The sequence below is a fragment of the Thermomyces dupontii genome (genome assembly GCF_041956625.1).
Source record: "Thermomyces dupontii strain NRRL 2155 unplaced genomic scaffold VTN31scaffold_1, whole genome shotgun sequence".
NCBI classification, from domain to species: Eukaryota; Fungi; Ascomycota; class Eurotiomycetes; order Eurotiales; family Trichocomaceae; genus Thermomyces; species Thermomyces dupontii.
This window is the reverse complement of record NW_027192307.1, coordinates 224,234-242,393: the sequence shown is the minus strand read 5'-3', so window position 1 is coordinate 242,393 and position 18,160 is coordinate 224,234. Positions and strand designations below refer to the sequence as shown.

Genomic DNA, 18,160 nt, shown 5'->3' with positions numbered 1-18,160 from the left:
ACAAACTTGACCCGATACGGACGCATCCATACTCGTAGTGCTGCCGTTTGGCATAAGATTCGCTATTCCGATATCTTGATTGTCATAGCGATAACTTGGGGCCGGGATTTGGCATCGGGGTATGAATAACCTACATTATAATTATAGTACCTACCAGGTTATGTCCAATCAGCGGATATCAGCTCCAAGCGCATGAGATGCAGCACTGAGACAACACTGGGGCATCGCTCACTCTCCGTACTGCGGACGGTGTGCAATTCATGTGTACTCGGGGAGTTGTGCATCTTTTTGTCTCAAGACTTTTGAGTAGCCTGAGGCACTGAGGTTAGCTTTTGAGAACTTGACGTGCCTGATTATGTAAGAGCTTTTGCTGCCTCAGCCCTCAGGTAGAAACTGCACGGGTGGCTCCAATGGCGTCCCCGATTCCACTCAACTTTTCGGCTTCCGCTTTGGTGAAGGTACAAGGTATTGTTGATCGCGTCGCGTTTGGAGAAAAGCTCTCCGACTTCAGCGAATTATACCGCTCCCACGCCGTCTTGATTTCGACTCTTGTGACTGCGACCTGTGACTTTGCGACGCCGATCACAGAATATCATTGCATCAGGACGGCAACATGAATGACCCTGCTTCTGGGATACCTCCCCAACTGGTGTGTATTTGATTCGTGCTATGGACTTCGCTGGCGTTTTTGCGCGCTGTGCTAACTGGTAAGCCTTTAGCTACCACATCTGCACCTCGTTTCTCGAGCGCGCTATCCATCCGTCCCTGCGCTGCCCACGGAAACCGTCGTCGACTATCTGCTGGCTGCGCCCAAGGTCGTCCGGGAACTCCAGCCGGTGCACTGGACCTTTTTGGACGGGCCGCAGGACGGAACCTGCTTGCTGACATGGCAGCCTCTGAATCACTTGGGCACCGCGTTCGCCAGCGATGGCTACGTCTGGGCCGATGTCGAACAAGTTTTCACCTTCGAAGTCAGAGGCTATGTATGTGATCTCGCGCGCGCCCAGAAAAGGAGGATGACGCAGAGCTAACGAAGGCATTCGGATTGTAGACCGTAGAAATGTCACTTCAAAGAAGCGGCTATCATCCACCGAACGAAACTGTGGCTACTCACTCGCGTCGTCGCTATCGGCTCCTTCCCCCCAAAGTCCCCAATCCGAATCTTGCGCCAATTGATCCTTCTCTCTACATTGTGCACTATTCGCGCGCCGCTCAGAATGACCATATACCCGCCCAGCGGATTCCCATCACACCAGCCATCCAAACAGTTCTCGCACAAAGGCGGATGTTACAAGGCCAGGCGCAATTAGTACGAAAAGACTTTATGCTTCATGATCGTAACAGCTGGCCCTCTATTCCCTTCCCGCCACAGATGGGACCGCAAGGCTTTGCACAACCTCAGCCGTTCTACGGGAACGCTATGCCTGGTCGCCCCGGCCAGCCTCCCGTTTATTATCCTCCTCACCAAGCTGCCGGGCAGCCAGCAAAAGCTCGAGGTCATCGCCCCTCGGTGGCTGCAGCCACTGCTGATTTTGCTCTTGAGGATGAAGAAGTGTCAACGGGGGACATGTTGGACCATCTTACACCGCGTGAGATCAGCAAGATGCGGTATCAGCAGCATCACGAATGGATGGAGGAGATTTTTGCATCCCCTTTTAGGATCAATCAAATTGTTCCCGTGGATCTCGGTTTGGGAAGAAAAGGCGAGTTGGAGAAGCTGACCGCCGGATTCTTCGATGCTCCGGTTGCGCCCGGCCACACAAGGGATGACAAGAATGAGCCGCGCCAGCCGCCCAAGATCGAGCCGGCCAAAGCCGAGGAGTTCGCGGACCGGGTGGCGAAGAAAGTGTCGGACATGACGGCTGAGATTGAGAAGATGAAAAAGCGACATGCCAGGCGCATGAACAAGATTTCGCGGCTAACCATCTTGAAGAATGCAGAGCTGCGCTTGCGCGACGCTGCAGCGGATCCAAACAGCAAGGGTCCTGAGATCTGGAGGCTCGAGGGACGCATTGATACCTCCCCTCCTGAGGAGGAAGGCCCGCGGGATGATTTCTCGCTGCGGCCGGTGCAATACAAGGTGGACGACGTTGTTAAGGATCTTCAACAGTCCTATGGCCGAAATATCGCATTGGAGCCGAACATTTCCTGTGTTGAGAAAGGAGGGCTACTTGAGCGCATCGAACCGGAGACAGATGCACTCATGGACACAAGTCTGCTCGATCAATTTGTCACCTCGACGACGCCCACACCTGGGCAGGGCACGTCCGGTGCGGGCGCCACTGGCACTGGCCTGGGCGATGGTGACACGGAAATGGGTGGAACATCGAACCTGTCCGCTCCGGCGGAGACGACCCAGGGTGAGACGAGCGACTGGGCGATGGGCAATGATGGGGCGAACAACAACGCTCAGACCGGCGATAAGCCTGCCGCCGAGACCACTGGTAACAACGCCACGGGCCTGGAGACGAGCAGCTTTGACGATGCGACGAATTTCACCAACATGGACTCGGCTGGTGATGCACTGGCCGCGTACGAGGCTCAGAACGACGGCCTGGATATACCGGGGCTTGAGAACTCGGCGTTTGGCGACGCGTTCCATGCGCCGGACCACCATGACGTACCAGCACATCATCATGAAGAGGACGAGATATCGTGAGCTGTACTTTTTTAGAAGTAACTAACTAGACTCGGTGACCATTCACGTTCTGTACTGTACTTTACACGGCATCTGATGATGATTCGATCTTGGACTTTGGAGCTTGGGCTGGTATGGGGTCTTTGTTTCATGAATGATACCTGATCCTCTTTTTTTCTGTCCGCTGCACTCTCCACATTTTCTTTTTCATGCACGGACGGGGTACTCGCATCATCGCAGCCGTTTAGATCTGAACGGTCGTCAAGATCCCCGATTGTAGTCCTGTCTGTCTCCGGATCGGCCAATTTTTCGCCAATCTTTGATTGATCGATGCTCCCGTTGCTCGACTGGCCGAATTATCCCATAATTTTGCTACGAATAACTCTATCGTTTCCAGAGTCTGAACCTAGTTAAGTCTTAACCTAGGATGGCAAATAGTTGATACCGCTGTAATACTCCGTACGAGTAATATAATACGGATATTCGTACGGAGTATGGACTGTATGTAACTATGGTACAGTAGTCTTTTCCAGTAGGGAATGATGCCAAGATTGACTGTTCGTATTAATAAGCATACTGACCAATCATAACTAGCTGCACCAAGAGAACTGCCAGAAATTACGGAGTACTACCTTAACTAAGGTAAAATGGTTACCAAACCTTGGGAGCGGTTGACACCTTTGTGACGAGTCTAACGACGCCGTTGTCTTCGAAGCAGCCTATTGAAATGTTGAATCGTTTGGGGAGTCGAATCTGAAGGCCATTGATAACCCACAAGCTCAAACTTTAACGGAACCTTAGACTGATGGGATTCTGCAGGAGTTCTGGATTGCAAAATGCACAAACAAAGGTCCGGAGTACCTCGGGACCAGCTCAGCTCTAGGTCGAGCATGTGCTTTCTTTGTACTCAGTGCGGGAGGGACTTGTTCGTGCAGTTCGAGGTTGACATAACCTAATCTAGCCTAGGTTCCCTACCTAGTATGACCTCGCTCCGTTCGAGTGCTTTCTCCCGGACACCACACAAGTGAGAGACAAGGCGAGTGACCAGTGGCCAGTGCACAACTCAAACTGCACAGTGGACATGGCTGGCATCCATACTCCACAAGCCGTGCAGGCGCCACGCGACGACCCGGAATTCCCAGACCCATCGCACTAAAAACCCCTTCATGAGCTTGATCAATGTCCTGTCTTGTTGGTAACTCTGGTCGATCCCTGCAGTGCCTGCACACAACTTTGTACTCTGATTTCTGACTTGCAGTTGCCAGGTTGCAGGTGCATGCGTTCTTGGGGCTTTCGGGAATCGTACATGTATGTATGTTCAGAGTGCATGGCCTAGGTACTCCGTAGATTCTGTGAACCCATTCAGTCGGAATAACTACGAATTCTCAATTCATACTTAGACATTACTCCGTAGTTACATACGGTGATATTGCTGTCTCCGTTGGAACCTTAAAGCTCCAATCAATACCATCTGGATATGTTGGTCAATACGGAAATGTCAAACATGACTTTATTGGCTTCCGTTGAGCATGGCTGGCTAAGATACTCAACCCTAATCGTTGCTGGCCCAAGGTGGTTTTGATTTGAAATCGCGCAATGTCTCCGCTCGGAATTGTCCGTAAATACTGTACATACCTGTACCGTTACAGTTTCAATACGCACTCTCTCAGTCCCATTTTGATGTCGACCTTTGAAGGAAGTCCCAGTTGTTGATCGAGTAAATCGAGCCCATTTTCTGAGCTGCTAGTGAACTTTAATAAGGCCCAAGCAGCGTTGACAAACGTTTGTCAGTAGCCAAGGACATGCGTAGACACTCAGTGCTAAACAGTCTTCTTTCTACATGATCCATCACCTCAACTCCTCAACTATCGTCCGTCCACACGTCCCATTGATCTCGCTTTGTCGGCTTCTTTCGTGTCCCGCTGGTAGGCATTGCGCTTCTTGTTGCGGCAGACATCGTACATCCATGTCTTCTGGATAGGACTCTTACGTGGCTCTCTCAGTGAGCAGATTGTTCGATCCAGCCGAAACTGACAGATGCATCTGTGATTCTTGTTCCTTGTGTGGTCTGGGGGGACATTGAGACAGCTGGCTGCCATGTCCGGGTACCACAGCGACACCGATAACGAGTCGATCTTCAGCGCCCACACGACCTCAACCGCCCGGACGGAATGGAGCGCTGCTGAGAGCGATAGGGAATCCGATGCCGCGTCGGTGCTGAGCAGCATGTGCGTTTTGCGTCCGGAGTTGGATGGGGATGAAACTGACCAACGGCGCAGATTCGAGCACTCGACGTATTCTATTACATCCAGCGTGCTCAACTATCATTATGAGGTGGGGTGTATTGAGTTATGGGTGGTGTTTGGAGGCTTGCAAGCTGATCGCATTTCCAGAACGGTCGTCGATATCATGCCTACCATGAGGGCAAATACATAATGGTAAACATGCTTGGTTGGCAGCCGGTTTATACAGTTCTAACGAAGGCTTTAGCCGAATGATGAGCACGAGCAGAACAAATTACTGCTGGTATATTAACTGTATCACTGTGCGATCGACATACTTCTAACCCTCAATCAGGTTCATCTGGTACATGAATTAGCCTTCGATGGAAAGCTATGTCTGGCGCCCATCAACCCGAATCCTCAGAACGTACTGGACATTGGTACAGGTCGAGGGGACTGGGCCATTGACTTTGCAGAGTACGTGTTTGCCAGGATGGCCGGTTGGAGATCAATGTTAATGACTCCTGCAGGCGGTATCCGTCGTGCAAAGTTATTGGTACCGACCTTAGCCCTATTCAGCCTCTATGGTAGGACTCGTCTCCGCATCCTTTTCCTCGACGGCGCACTGACATGCGACAGGGTCCCGCCGAATGTCCACTTCGAGATCGACGACGCCGAAGACGACTGGGTATTCAGCGAGCGATTCGACCTGATCCACACCCGTACACTGTGCGGCGGCATCAAGGATTGGGACCGTTTCCATAGGCAGGCATACGACTTCCTGGTGCCTGGCGGTTGGTTGGAAATGCAAGAAAACGAGGCATGGTTCCAGCGTGAGGACGGCACCCTTCCGCCATGGTCAAAGCTATTCCTGGAGAAGTTGGACGAGGCCAGCATCCGCAGCGGAAGACGACTGAACGTCGCCCACGAGCAAAAGCAGCATATGATTGATGCGGGATTCATCAATGTGCAGGATATCGTTTTCAAGGTTCGATTCAAAGCCGAACACGGGATATACCTAGGAATCATGCTGATGCCACGTGTGTTTTTAGATGCCTCTCGCCCCATGGCCTGATGATCCGAAGATGAAGGAGATCGGCCGAATCCGCGGCATGGCCATGAATCAAGGTGTCGAGGGCTACAGCCTCGCCCTCTACACCCGGTACCTCGGCTGGAGTGCTGACGAGTTGCGGGTGCTGCTGGCCAAGGTCCGCTCAGAGTTCAACGACCTCAACAACCGCATGTACATCGCTGTGTATGTGGTCTTGCAACGGATGTATCATTGTGCATCGCTAATATGTCCGCAGACATGTTGTCTTTGGGCAGAAACCGCCCGCTGACAACTAATGAGCTACGAATGTCCCATCTGAATGTTTCTCATTGAAAAGGAGTTCTGGTGCGGCTCTTTTTGGAGGGGTTTTGGTTCTTGGTTTAACGACTTCTCGATCCATACAATGTATTCATGTCATGTTAACATTTTGTAGTTCCTTCTGTTTTGTCCATGTTTGGTACCACACCCTACCTCATGCCGTTGCAATGCCTTTTCATGCATACTGACAACGTACGGAGTACTTCATACAATTACTTATTCGTTGTGTTGAAGACCTTAGACCATCCGCGAGCACATCGGGGACAATTTCATTGAATCGGCATCGCCTGCAAGCTCTGCAGCAGGATGGGAAATCCCGGCTCGGGATTCGTAAAAAAAAAAAAAAAAAAAAAAAAAAAAGGACCGTCCCTCTCCGTCCAAGCTCCAAGGCTCCCGGGTTACTCGCTGTTTTAGCCTACAAGAGGACGGGACAACGGGGACGAAGAGGGGCGACCAACACTAAAACCCACAGCCCCTCCTCTTCAAGACTCGAACGGGCAACAGACGATAACAGGATGGATGCCGTGTATGTAACTACTACCTACCTACTCCGTATAGTACTCGTAACACCTGAGTCAGTTCGACAAGACGATTAGCCGTAGCCATGACGAGTCGACGACTACGGATTTAAAATCCAAACACGCCCCGCGCTAAGAAATCGAGCATAGTACGTACAGGGTGGAAGTCCTTCCCCTCGTCACCGACGACCTCGTACTCCGTATATGTAACTTGCATTTCCTGCTGCAACATCTTTTTAAAAAATTCTGCCGACGAATCCGTGCTTGATCCATTGCGACGGGACACCCCCCTTGTTATTTCGTTAATTACCTGTTCTGCCAGCGGCAATTTCTCCATTTGTGTGTATAGCCGGATCTAGAGGTTGTGGTTCTATTGCGCTCTGATCCTTGACTGGTAGGTAATAAGCCCTAGACTAGACCAATGAAGCCGTGGGCATGGAGTTGAGGGCGAGACAATCATGTTGCAAGACTCAGTTGATTGATTGCCATGAGCAGGTCTGTTGACTTTTTTCTTACTGCCCGGTTGCAGCATATATAACAAAGAGGGAGAGTGTACCCTACTGTTCTTACTGTATCACATACCGTTGAACGAGGGGAGTGAGTGTATATAGGACATCACTGTGACTTCGATACGGGAAGGTCCTCGATCTCGACCTTTTACAGACGGAAGAAAAGATCAGGAGAGAAAATCGAACAGAGTACTACTCCGAAGATTTGATCCAGCATGGCCTCCCTCAGCGCCCAAGCCGCAGACATCGCCGCGGCGGTTCAGAAACTGGAGACATCGCCAGACCAAGTCAGCCGTGCCGAGCGACTTCGTCTGATCCAGTCGTTGGAGAAGCTCAAACTGGAACTCAAGGATCCCAAGGAGGCCATCTTTGATCACTTGACGAATGTATGAAACTGCCCGGTGAGCCAATGACAGGGGTTTGCGAGGGTGATTTTGCGCTGATCAAGGTGTTTTGAAATTGAATGAGTTAAGTTCGTTGTCTTGGCCAATTTGCGTGCTTTGCTTGAGTTGAAGGTGCCCGAGTCCATTCCTCTGGTGGGCAGCATTTCGGCGCGCGACTTGGCCGCCAAGGTTGGTGCTGAGGAGCCATTGATTGGTATGTTTTGTGTAATCCACGGGGATCATGCCTTTGTGCTGATGAAGCCGAGTTCGTCTCATGCGCATCCTCACTGTGACGGGTATTTTTGACATGGTTGGTCCGGACGAGTATGCACACACCAAGTTCTCCAGGGCATACATTGAGGGCCACGAGGTAGACTTTTTGAAGCTCTGGTACGTCAAATCCAGATTATTCAAAGCGTCCATCGCTGACGCCCAACCTAATAGCTGCGATGAAATCTTTGTCAACACGACGCGACTGCCAGAATACTTCCGGGCCACTTCGGCGCGCGACACGACAAGTATGACGGACAATCCGTACGCCTGGGGCAACGGCCAGGTCGGGAAGACCTTTTTCGAGATTATCTCGCAGGATCCGCGCCGCATCCAGCAGTTCAACATTGCCATGAGCACCCAGGACAACACGCTGCCCGTCCTGGGCATGTATCCGTTTGGCGAGGAATTGGCGAACGCCAGTGATCTCGAGAACCGAGCCTTGATCGTTGACATTGGCGGTGGTCGGGGACACTCGCTCGTCCAGATTAGGGAGCGCTGGCCCGAGTTGAAGGGTCGGATGATCCTTCAGGATCGGCCCGTGGTGTTAGATTCCATCGGCGAGCTGCCGGGGATTGAGAAAATGCCGCATGACTTTTTCACAGAGCAGCCGGTGAAACGTGAGCCCACTTGCTCCCTATCGTCTTGAGGTGGAGGTTCTAACGGCGGGATTAGATGCCCACGCATATTACATCCGCCGCTGTCTGCATAACTGGACAGACGCACATTGCATTCAGATCCTCAAATCCATTGTCCCAGCCATGGCGCCGGACTCGCGTGTCTTGATTGGGGAAATGGTCGTCCCCGAGTATGGCAGCGAACGGCCTGGCGGAGTCGAGGACATGGCCCCGTATTGGATGGACCACAACATGTTTGCATTTGGAGGACGTGAGCGCACCAAGTCCGACTGGGAGAAACTCGTCGCCGAAGCTGGTTTGAAGCTGCACAAGATTTGGCATAGCGAGGCATCGAGTCAGGCGGTGCTGGAGGCGAGGTTGGCGTAAATGTCTTGAGCACCGTGATTTTCTTGAGAACTTGGATGCTTTCTCCATTGGTATGTCTTTCGATATGGTACGATAAGTACTAGTAGTACTTTTCATGTTAGATTCCTGGAAGTCAAGTCAGCCAGATCCATCATCTGAGCTCCGGTCGAATAGATTAGAACTGTCCATTGCTCGGCGCTTGAACCTTCCCTGGATACTGTGCTCCATGTAGTAAATTCATTCATGCCTTGTTGATTGCATTAGCACACGCCATCATATCTTGCATGACGATGATGGTTGGAAGAGATACACTGGTTCACCATGTATCACCGATCAACGACAACCCTAAACCTAGTATGTACTACAGTACGGTACGGAGTGTTCGAAAATGAGCTCCACCTTCCTTAGGACTAGGGAGATCGGAAGGATTAGAGGATTCAATTCAGTCATTCTTCTTTTGCGTACCTACTACTAGGTATGTACTCCCAGGGCCTCCGGGTAGCCCAGCCATGGTCCCCGACGCGATGAGTACTATCACAGTTGTACGGAGTACTCCGTACTTGATGCCACATATCACGTAATTCCTTGACTTCTTCTTTGGTAAAATACCCCGGGCGCAGCAAAGAAGTCGGTCAAATTCGATCATTTTCTGTTTTCCATCTCGTTTATTTGCGGGTGATGCGCTGTGTTGCGCGTTGCCAGCCGTGGCCACGTCTGGCCTGGGAGCTGTCTCTGGCGCCCTTGTTCTTCCGCTCGGTGCCGGAGGGACAATGAAGAAGAGAAAAAACCGATTTTTACTTCGCATTTCCTAACTATTTCCATTTTTTGATTTGATGTGTCCATACCTATCTTATGAAACTTGGTAGTCCAAAGCAAATGGAGTACTGTACGGAGTTATCGGACAGAACTGGGCTTATCCTGGACCGAGAGAGAACCAAACACAAGACCTTGCTAGCTAGAACTCTGCTCTCCGACTCTATGGGCAATCGGAGCTCTATATACACATGATGCCAAGCCAGAGGAAAAACCTACACAAATGACCTAAAGAGGACGGTACAAGCGAGCTGAAGAGTGCTGAAAACACATGAACCATGGAAAAGAAGCGGCTAAAAGCCTAAACGGCCTGAAAGACGGAAAAGACGGCACAAGAGAAGACATAAAGGCCTAAAGACACTGAGCTGAACACAAGGAGAAAAAAAGGAGCAAGAAAGGAGAAGACAGGAAGCAGGTCACGTGCGTGTAACGATACACGTATCGTACACATACTGGACCATACCCTCTGACAGGAGTACTAGTAAGGAATTGTTATACTTTACTCCACCTCTGTAAGGCTCAAAATTCACGCTTCGGGTCTAGCGCTGTGCGTATTTTAGTGCTGTATTTTAGCGTCCGGTCCATCGGACCCACCGGATTCCGCCCACACTGGCCACTCACATCGCACCCCTGGCACTCCCTCATACCCTTCAGGGTTTAGCCCTTACCGGAATCGCTCTCAAATACCTTCCTCTTCCGGTTTGGTAACCCATCAGCAAAACTTGCACATCGGGTTTAGCGCTCTTTGTATTTTAGTGCTGTATTTTAGCGCCATCGTCTGACCACTCATGTCTCCCCATTCTCTCTGCCATGCTCTTTATGGTTTAACCTTTCCGTCAATAGGTTTTCGCTCTTTTCCTCTTCCAGTTTGGTGACCCGTCCCCGAAGTCTGACTAAGCAACGTATTTTAGTGCTGTATTTTAGCGAGACGATTCTGACCACTCAGAACTCGCCCTGTTCCTCCTCCATCCCATTGATGGTTTGGCCTTTACGCGAATTCGACGGCCGCGCCATTCTCTGTGCCCGAAACCGACAGGTCTTCGACCTTAATTCTCTCCTACTGAACAGATTTCCAGGTCGAAAATTGACATTTTACAGTCACAACGAACCCGACCAGAATTCTAAAGTCCGTGACGACATCACTCCGGAAACCTTACGATCTTTCGACTGCGGTTCTCTTCCTCCAGGAATACTTGAACTGAAAATTGGAGCTCCTCTTATCCTTCTCAGGAACCTTGATCCCCAACATGACCTCTGCAATGGAACCCGTCTTACAGTCACTCAAGCATCTCAACATTGCCTAGAGGTCATGCTCGTTGGAGGAGACTTTCATGGGCGAACACGATTACTTTACAAAGTCAAAATAACGAGCAACGACGAAGATCTTCCCTGTTCAATTACCCGGTATCAATTTCCTGTCCGTTTAAGATTTGCCATGACTATCAACAAGTCCCAAGGACAGTCCCTCAGCCATGTGGGTGTCGATCTACGTCTACCAGTTTCTACCCACGGACAGCTATACGTGGCTCTGTCCAGAACAATTGATGTCCGCAACTTGATAATTCTTACTCCTCCAACTGACCCTAATCACATTGAGAACATTGTCTACCCTTAATCCCCTGCTCAACCTCAAAGCTCATTCTTTGGTCGTGTAAGCTCTACTCGAATCACCTACTATTGATTAACATGCTCATAGTTACAACTTTAAGCATTCCTAATGCTCCCGACGATACAGAGACACTGAGGCCCCGTATCACATTGGGTGCGACAATCCTGGACGATTGGAAAGAGAGCGAGGGAGCTCGCGCCTTCACCTTAGGAATCCAATCTTACATCGATGCCGAAGAACCCGCCAAACTTTGGCATGTGCGATGCATCTTGGAGCACAGAAATTCACAATGCACAAATTTCAAAATTCTCCCTGCCGGAAGGCAACTGGTAGTCAGCGGAGTCATACGTGGCTTTCTTTCCCCCCTTGAGGGACCTGATATGGATTCTGTCACGATATCTCCGACGAACATCAATGATCAACCCCTCTGTCTCTGGGAGTCGAACTGAAACCGGCTCAAGAGATGACTCAAGTGACTCCACGAAAAAAATCAAACCAGCTAACGAGCCCACCCTGGGGGATGATATTATCGAAAATCCCCCTCGGCCCCAGGGATGACACCACATCTCCTGAATGTGAGTCCTGTCCCAAAATAACGGTTTATACAACCTTTTCAAAGTCATATCTAACTTCTGATGTCAGTGATTCCATCCACTCCCACCGCTGCTGAACCTTCTCCTGACGATACCCTCGACTCCAAGAACACGCGTAAGCCCGGGAAACGCCGCAGGACTTAGAATATCCGTCTCGAATGTGTTAACTTCGTATCGTCATGTTTTCGAACATCCCAAACTCCTTTGCTCAAATCGAATTTTTCCTTCACTCTGCATTACAAAATAGCCGCTCTAAACTTCGCGCGGCGCCAAGCTCTTGTACTCAGCTATACAGAGTAAGTCCGTATTTGGTGTGATAAATCAGACCAGGTTACGAGCAATCAGGTTACTCCTTAGTTACATGTTGCCGTGTGCTTCCTCAAAACTTTCAACTCCTCCCAACAAAACATCGTTGTCATTGTTTCCGGCCATGACCCTCTCCGCAAACTCCCGATTACCCTTATGAACTTGCTCTCGTACTGTCGCGAATACGTCTCCAACATCGACACAAACTCAGCGAAGCGTGTTTCGAAAGGCACTTCATCTTTTGAGTCTTGTGCAGCCCTGACTCGGACTCAGATTCGGAGTTCGAGTCCAAATGTTCCATTTCATTCCGTTCGGGTCTTTCGTCTTGAATTGGTACAAGAACATCGGAGTCTGCATTCGAGCGTTCAGCGGGCCGCAAAATCAATATGTCGTCCCTCCAGAACGGGTATGTGGTCTGCCTCTTCATTCTATCAAAAAATCCGCACTTGGCTCAACGCAACGTACAAGATGCTTGCAAAGGAAATCGATTGAAGAGGAACGCCTTGCATGCACATACCCAGTTTACGGGATCCGTATGATATAGTGTGAGCTTTTCTGGCTGAACAAGCTTGCCCTCCTCCTTTTTCCATTGCCTCTTGAAGGCTTCCACGCCATCGAACTTTGCAACTCGGGCGTCGCCTTTCCAGATCGCCGACAGCCGATGCATTGCATCATTGAGGACACGAGACGTCAAGATATATACAACTAAATCGACCGATGGCGATTGAATCGATGAAGATAATCATGCTTCAATGATCTCCAACTTGAATCCGCAATCATCGTTGTTTTCACTGTCGGGATCGCATCTGGGTACGCCGACCACGCCCGCAATTTCCACTGTTCCTTACGATACCAATCAACCCAGATATAGGCCAACAGACGAAAGTATCCGCGGGCCTTACACCAGGTGTACATTTCACTGGCACATTCGCGGTGTATTGTCTCGGGCGATTTGAAAGTGCCATTGGGATCAGAGGATGGAGGTTGAAATGCCGGGTAACTCTTTCCACAATGATTTCGCGTTCTTTTCTTTTTTTTTTTTTTTTTTTTTTTTTTTTTTTTTCGCAGGCTCCAATCTTCCTATTGGGTCGAATTCTTTGGATCGTGAAGGGCACTCGCAAGGCTCGTGCCTATGACTCTTAGGCCGAGGGACGGTCTCAGAGCCCCAGCATATCTCCAACTCTGGTATCAACTCTTGCGCCTCTCCAGGCCGATAGAGGTCTTGGGTCCTTGTTGCTTTCGAGTCGCTCAACCTGATGCGAATGGCTCGTTTCACATGCCAGAGGCACAGCTGAATCTTCGCTTCAGGCCATACTGATCTCACAGCGGTGGTTTCGGCTGGGTCCTTGTTAATTGCAAACAAGCTCGGTTTGAAACCGCGGTCTTTTCAAGCGTCTAAGGAACTTGGTAAGATTGTCGATCATTGCACCGGAGCCCGCGCGACGTTGAGTCTGAGTGGGTTGCCAAATCCCTGAATTGGCTTTTTGCCAGAGATAATAGACTTGATACCGCGTAACAGATCTAGCCTCGCGGTATTCCCGGATTTCACGGTAAATTTCTGACGAGTCTTGGATGCAAGGCGTTTCTGGATGAATTCTTGCACTGATGGAGGCACTTGCACGTCTTCATATGGTTCGTGCCATATGTGATGGATTGACAACCATAGCGTCCGAGTTAGCAAGCAGACTCGCATGTAAAGGTTGCTTTCACACGGGAAGCGGTCCATTCGCCTGCCATCACGACGCTTCTCTGGCAGTGCCTGCGACTGATAGGAACCAACGTGCGTCGAATCTTGGGAGCAACGGTATCAATTCGTTCGATTATACACCCCCAGGTGAAGCCTTGACAATGCACAGTCCGCAAGTGCAAAAAATGGCGGACATGTTCCGGTTAATGTGGTTAATCGACGGAACTGCTGTACATGTGTGACATGAGATATGAGATCTGCTCAGATTCTAACACAGCGAAAGAGGGGCTCGGAGGAAAGTCCATGTCAAATCCCTTTCCAGTGGTTCAGGTAAGAATGATTGGAGTGGAAGAATCTATTATTGATCTGACGAAATCCAAGTATCCAGGAGAGTGAAAGAAGAAACACACACGACGCATTGCCAGGTACAATGATAGAAAAGGATATATACAGAGTCTCCGAAGATATTCCTAATCCTGTTCAATCTTCAATGTGTAGGTGATCAAGCTGGAGCGATAAAGCTGACAAATTGTTAGCATGGGAAGGAAGGAGCGAGGACAAAAGGGTACCTTACTGTGTGCTCGGCAAACTGACGGAGGAAAGCGATGAAATAGAGGTACATACCTGTGTGACGACGATCAACGGAGAACTTCGGAAACGGAGATGGTATAGACCGATCAAGAACCCTTCGACGAAGAGACGCTGTCCTTCAGCAGGCAAAGGGATATTGTCCCAGTCGGGGCCTGTTGGAAAAACGCATGGATATCATACAGCCGTATGTCCTCGTCGATGAATCCCACGAAATGGGACACTCGCAGGGTCCTTGTGCAAATCCTGAAAGTTTGTGAGTTGGTATTGATGATGTGGGTTCCGCTGGCGACACTGTTGATTTGCAAGAACGGACTGGAGACTTCCGGGGGGAACTGGTGGTAGTCCTCCTTGGCAGGGTCCCCCGGGAATGGGAACATGTTTTGCGCGCTGAAATTGTGAGTATTGGGAAGCCGTCCCGGTAATGAACGATAAAATGACCGGACGTGGCAACAATTGCGTCGGTCCGGAACGTGTGCTCCTCGTCGTCGAGGAATACATACCACACTGGAAGTGATGTCGGGGTCGAACGGAATGGGTGACAAGACTCCAGGTCGATTGCGGGGTACCGGCAGTGGGGGTAAGTTCTTTGAAACAGATTCGGAGCAGGAAACTTACGCGTCCCATCTTCTTCTAAATCCAGTGTCTCGGATTCCGTTTCGGTAGCGACGCGAAGACTGCATCTGGTAAGGCGGAGGACGATCTAGCGGACCCATCGCTGAAAGCCGGAGCGGAATTGGATTCCGCCCTGGAGGTCATGGGGCAACTTGACACTGCCGGTTCCATCTTCACCCGTTTTGTAACGGGCGTTGTCCGCGGCATGGCCATCCTGGGCAGTTTCTTGCCTTTGCTGCGCGATTGTTAGCAAACGATGGCATCCCATCTGAAAAGGCTGAACCCACGCTGGAGTCGACGGGGGAACTGCGGATGCTGGCATTGCTGGTGCATCCGAAGTCCCGCCGTTCAGGAGGGAAAATTCAGAAACGTTTGTAATGGGCGATCGACGCCATTGTGGCCGTAAAAGGCCGATCAAGTGGCTTTCGACGAAAGGCTCCACACCCTACTCGGGGTATCGGGGTGTTCACCCAGCGCTTATTTCCGGGTACAGCGCAATGAAGTTCAAAATCGACGAATATCTGGCCTGATGGTAACGGATGATACGCCCGGACGCCGAGTGTAAAAATTCGGCACTCGTCGGATTGGTGTGGTATGGCCACCACAGTGCCTGCGATTGAGATTCGCGTGACTGAGGCTTTGGTCACGAATTATGGGGGGCGTGTCTTTCCACAAGGAGTTCGTTGGCCGTCTTGTGTTATATCGTCGGCCCACCGCCGCCACCGACAAAAGCTCCCTACCTGATCTTGAGGGAGCTCATCGGCTTGATCCGGAAAATGAACAACCCGGATCTCACACTGGGTATGTTTCTACATTCAATCAAAACCATTCAGTGCCCAATTGAGGTGGATGTCTGACATGCTACAGTCCCCTTTCTGCGGAGCCCGCCCATGGCAAAATTCTGCAGACAGCACCGCATATACAGAACTTCGCAGTAGTCTCGCAAAATGGACCGTCTGTTCACGCATCAGAAAGGAACGTCTCTTCCATTAACCGGAAGGGCGTGACTTTGCAGGTGTTGTCTTCGAAGCCGACCTTGAGCGGAGGTCAGACATTTCAGAAATCTAGGGCAAAAGTCCAGACATTTGGCCACGAGCGCATTGATGGCAAAGGCCTGGCGTTCGTCGTCTTCACCGCTCTCAGGCGCGCGAGGATCCCGGGCCTGCTGCAGAGCCTGCTGCCACAGACGCTCCCAGCGAGAACGCTGCAGGAAGTCATGCTGTAGCAGGGCCGCTGCGCCTTCCAGGTCCAACCCGTCTCCATGCGGGCAATAAAGATCAGGATCTTGCGCCAGTGCTGCACGTTCTTCGCAAACGTCTTCGCGTTGAGGTAGGGTTCGAGCGGCCGGTACGGGGAGACGCCGTCGTCGACGCGGGCCGCCGCGACGCGGCTGTTCCGGGGCAGATGCCTCAGCGTGTACTGTCCCTTGCGTGCAATGGACTCCACGGTGTCCCAGAGGAGGCGGAGCGCCTTAGTGACGGGATCGTCGCTGTTCCCGTTGGGAGGTTCCAGGAAGGCAAGCAGGTCCGAGACGTCGACGCACAAAACAAGTACATCTAGAAAATTCACAACGATGATTGTGGAATCATGATCTTTTGCTGCTACAGGGAGCAGCTTGGGATCTTGATGACCCTGTCATCGTTTTGAGGTTGACATATCTTTTAAGCGAGTCCATGATCGCGATATTAATGAGATCGTATTTGCGGTAATGCTTGAAGGACACGGAAAAGGTAACCTTGCAAAGTATTCTGGTGGAAACTGGCTGCTAACTGAAAGGTTGACTAGTCATGACTACTGAGGGCCTGCCAATGGCGAGTCAACTGACACGTATCGCCTGTTCTTTAGCCGTGCTTTTGGCTTGGTTAAAGAACAAACGGGCCGTGAAGTAAAGATTCGCCACCTTCATGCTGGTGAAGGATTTCAGGCTATCGTCATGGATATGGACAGTAAACAGATATCCGATATGCGCTCTTGTCATCTACGGCTGTTCAGTAATCCCTCGGTACCTAGGAAGTGCCTAGTTACTGATTTATTCCGGCAGGTCTTGGTCACCATCTCCAGGATCTGGACCCGCAGCATCGGGATTGGAAATGGCAATTGCGCAGCATTGTCGTTTTCTGTCATGTCCATTTCCAGCGGGGTATACTAGACACAGCGGGTACACATCGGTACCCTCGCACAGATCGACGAGCGGATATATGTCTACAATGGCGGGTGGCCCTGTTTGTTGGGCGAGTCGGCGACAACCGATCACGACGGTATTGAGTTTGGAAATCGGGTGCATTGCGACAGCAAATGCGGCGAAGCAGGCGGTCCGGATTTGGCATTTCCTGTTTGCAGTTTGGGGGTCCAGGCTGCATGAAGGGCAGCCGACGGTTCTCTCTACATCGGCAGTGAGCCGGCAATGAAGCTCTCTCAGTATCCGGTGCTCCATAGCAGGAGCAAACAAATTATGGTCGGGTGCCACTTGATCAGAGGCCTCATTTCGAACAGGGATGCCATCCAGAACGATGCAGCCCTTTCGGATTTGGGACCGGTTTATCTGCCATTTTTGCGGGGATGAGCTTCCTCCATCGGTAACGTGTCTTCATTGACTCCAATGACTCCGTTGATCACGGTTTCACCTCATCTGCCTCCACGGAACTTTGGACATCACGGGTTAAGATGTCCTAGTCCTGAGGCTATCTCTCATCTACCACAGAGTATCAGGAGTGCTAAGGTCACAGATAGAGGGAAAGGACCTCCTAGAGGCAAACCAATACCTCTGGAGGAAGCTCATGAGCTGGCTAATCCACACCGTCAAGTAAGCTGGGGATCTCCGTCCCGACCATCTGAGTACCCATTTGAACACGTCTGAAACAACACAAAAAAAAAGGGAAGGGACGGAGAATAAAGTTGGAGCAAGAAGTCCCTATAGTAGTGATGCTCCTGGCTACATTGGTAGGTTGGGGTATATAAAACCGGAAAACGTACGGAGTACTTGCGCAGATTTGGGCATGGGTGATGAGAAAAGAAAAAAAGGTTGAGATGGAGCTTTTTTTACGCCCTTCGCCGGAA

The 18,160-nt window shown here is 50.7% G+C and overlaps 8 protein-coding genes across 8 annotated transcripts; all 8 read left to right on the top strand.

Annotated features, from left to right (window-relative positions):
• Positions 1-613: 613 nt before the first annotated feature.
• VTN31DRAFT_99 (uncharacterized protein) lies at positions 614-2,659 on the top strand (the record flags this gene model as incomplete). The annotated part of the gene is made up of 3 exons (XM_069408554.1): positions 614-649; positions 720-983; positions 1,052-2,659. 3 exons carry the CDS (start codon positions 614-616, stop codon positions 2,657-2,659), a joined length of 1,908 nt encoding a protein of 635 aa, XP_069262955.1.
• Positions 2,660-4,735: 2,076 nt separating this feature from the next.
• VTN31DRAFT_98 (uncharacterized protein) lies at positions 4,736-6,207 on the top strand (the record flags this gene model as incomplete). Its single annotated transcript, XM_069408543.1, has 9 exons — positions 4,736-4,866; positions 4,918-4,972; positions 5,032-5,076; positions 5,129-5,164; positions 5,216-5,337; positions 5,391-5,447; positions 5,500-5,848; positions 5,913-6,115; positions 6,168-6,207. 9 exons carry the CDS (start codon positions 4,736-4,738, stop codon positions 6,205-6,207), a joined length of 1,038 nt encoding a protein of 345 aa, XP_069262954.1.
• Positions 6,208-7,471: 1,264 nt separating this feature from the next.
• VTN31DRAFT_97 (uncharacterized protein) lies at positions 7,472-8,913 on the top strand (the record flags this gene model as incomplete). Its single annotated transcript, XM_069408532.1, has 5 exons — positions 7,472-7,642; positions 7,730-7,853; positions 7,906-8,029; positions 8,084-8,529; positions 8,585-8,913. The coding sequence occupies 5 exons, from the start codon at positions 7,472-7,474 to the stop codon at positions 8,911-8,913; spliced, it is 1,194 nt and encodes a 397-aa protein (XP_069262953.1).
• Positions 8,914-10,681: 1,768 nt separating this feature from the next.
• Positions 10,682-11,320, top strand: VTN31DRAFT_96 (uncharacterized protein; the record flags this gene model as incomplete). The annotated part of the gene is made up of 1 exon (XM_069408521.1): positions 10,682-11,320. One exon carries the CDS (start codon positions 10,682-10,684, stop codon positions 11,318-11,320), a length of 639 nt encoding a protein of 212 aa, XP_069262952.1.
• A 457-nt stretch (positions 11,321-11,777) lies between these two features.
• Positions 11,778-12,051, top strand: VTN31DRAFT_95 (uncharacterized protein; the record flags this gene model as incomplete). The annotated part of the gene is made up of 2 exons (XM_069408510.1): positions 11,778-11,889; positions 11,957-12,051. The coding sequence occupies 2 exons, from the start codon at positions 11,778-11,780 to the stop codon at positions 12,049-12,051; spliced, it is 207 nt and encodes a 68-aa protein (XP_069262951.1).
• A 35-nt stretch (positions 12,052-12,086) lies between these two features.
• Positions 12,087-12,752, top strand: VTN31DRAFT_94 (uncharacterized protein; the record flags this gene model as incomplete). Its single annotated transcript, XM_069408499.1, has 3 exons — positions 12,087-12,203; positions 12,265-12,619; positions 12,682-12,752. The coding sequence occupies 3 exons, from the start codon at positions 12,087-12,089 to the stop codon at positions 12,750-12,752; spliced, it is 543 nt and encodes a 180-aa protein (XP_069262950.1).
• A 1,398-nt stretch (positions 12,753-14,150) lies between these two features.
• VTN31DRAFT_93 (uncharacterized protein) lies at positions 14,151-14,402 on the top strand (the record flags this gene model as incomplete). Its single annotated transcript, XM_069408488.1, has 2 exons — positions 14,151-14,230; positions 14,282-14,402. 2 exons carry the CDS (start codon positions 14,151-14,153, stop codon positions 14,400-14,402), a joined length of 201 nt encoding a protein of 66 aa, XP_069262949.1.
• Positions 14,403-15,755: 1,353 nt separating this feature from the next.
• VTN31DRAFT_92 (uncharacterized protein) lies at positions 15,756-16,328 on the top strand (the record flags this gene model as incomplete). Its single annotated transcript, XM_069408477.1, has 2 exons — positions 15,756-15,904; positions 15,971-16,328. 2 exons carry the CDS (start codon positions 15,756-15,758, stop codon positions 16,326-16,328), a joined length of 507 nt encoding a protein of 168 aa, XP_069262948.1.
• Between the last annotated feature and the right edge of the window lie 1,832 nt (positions 16,329-18,160).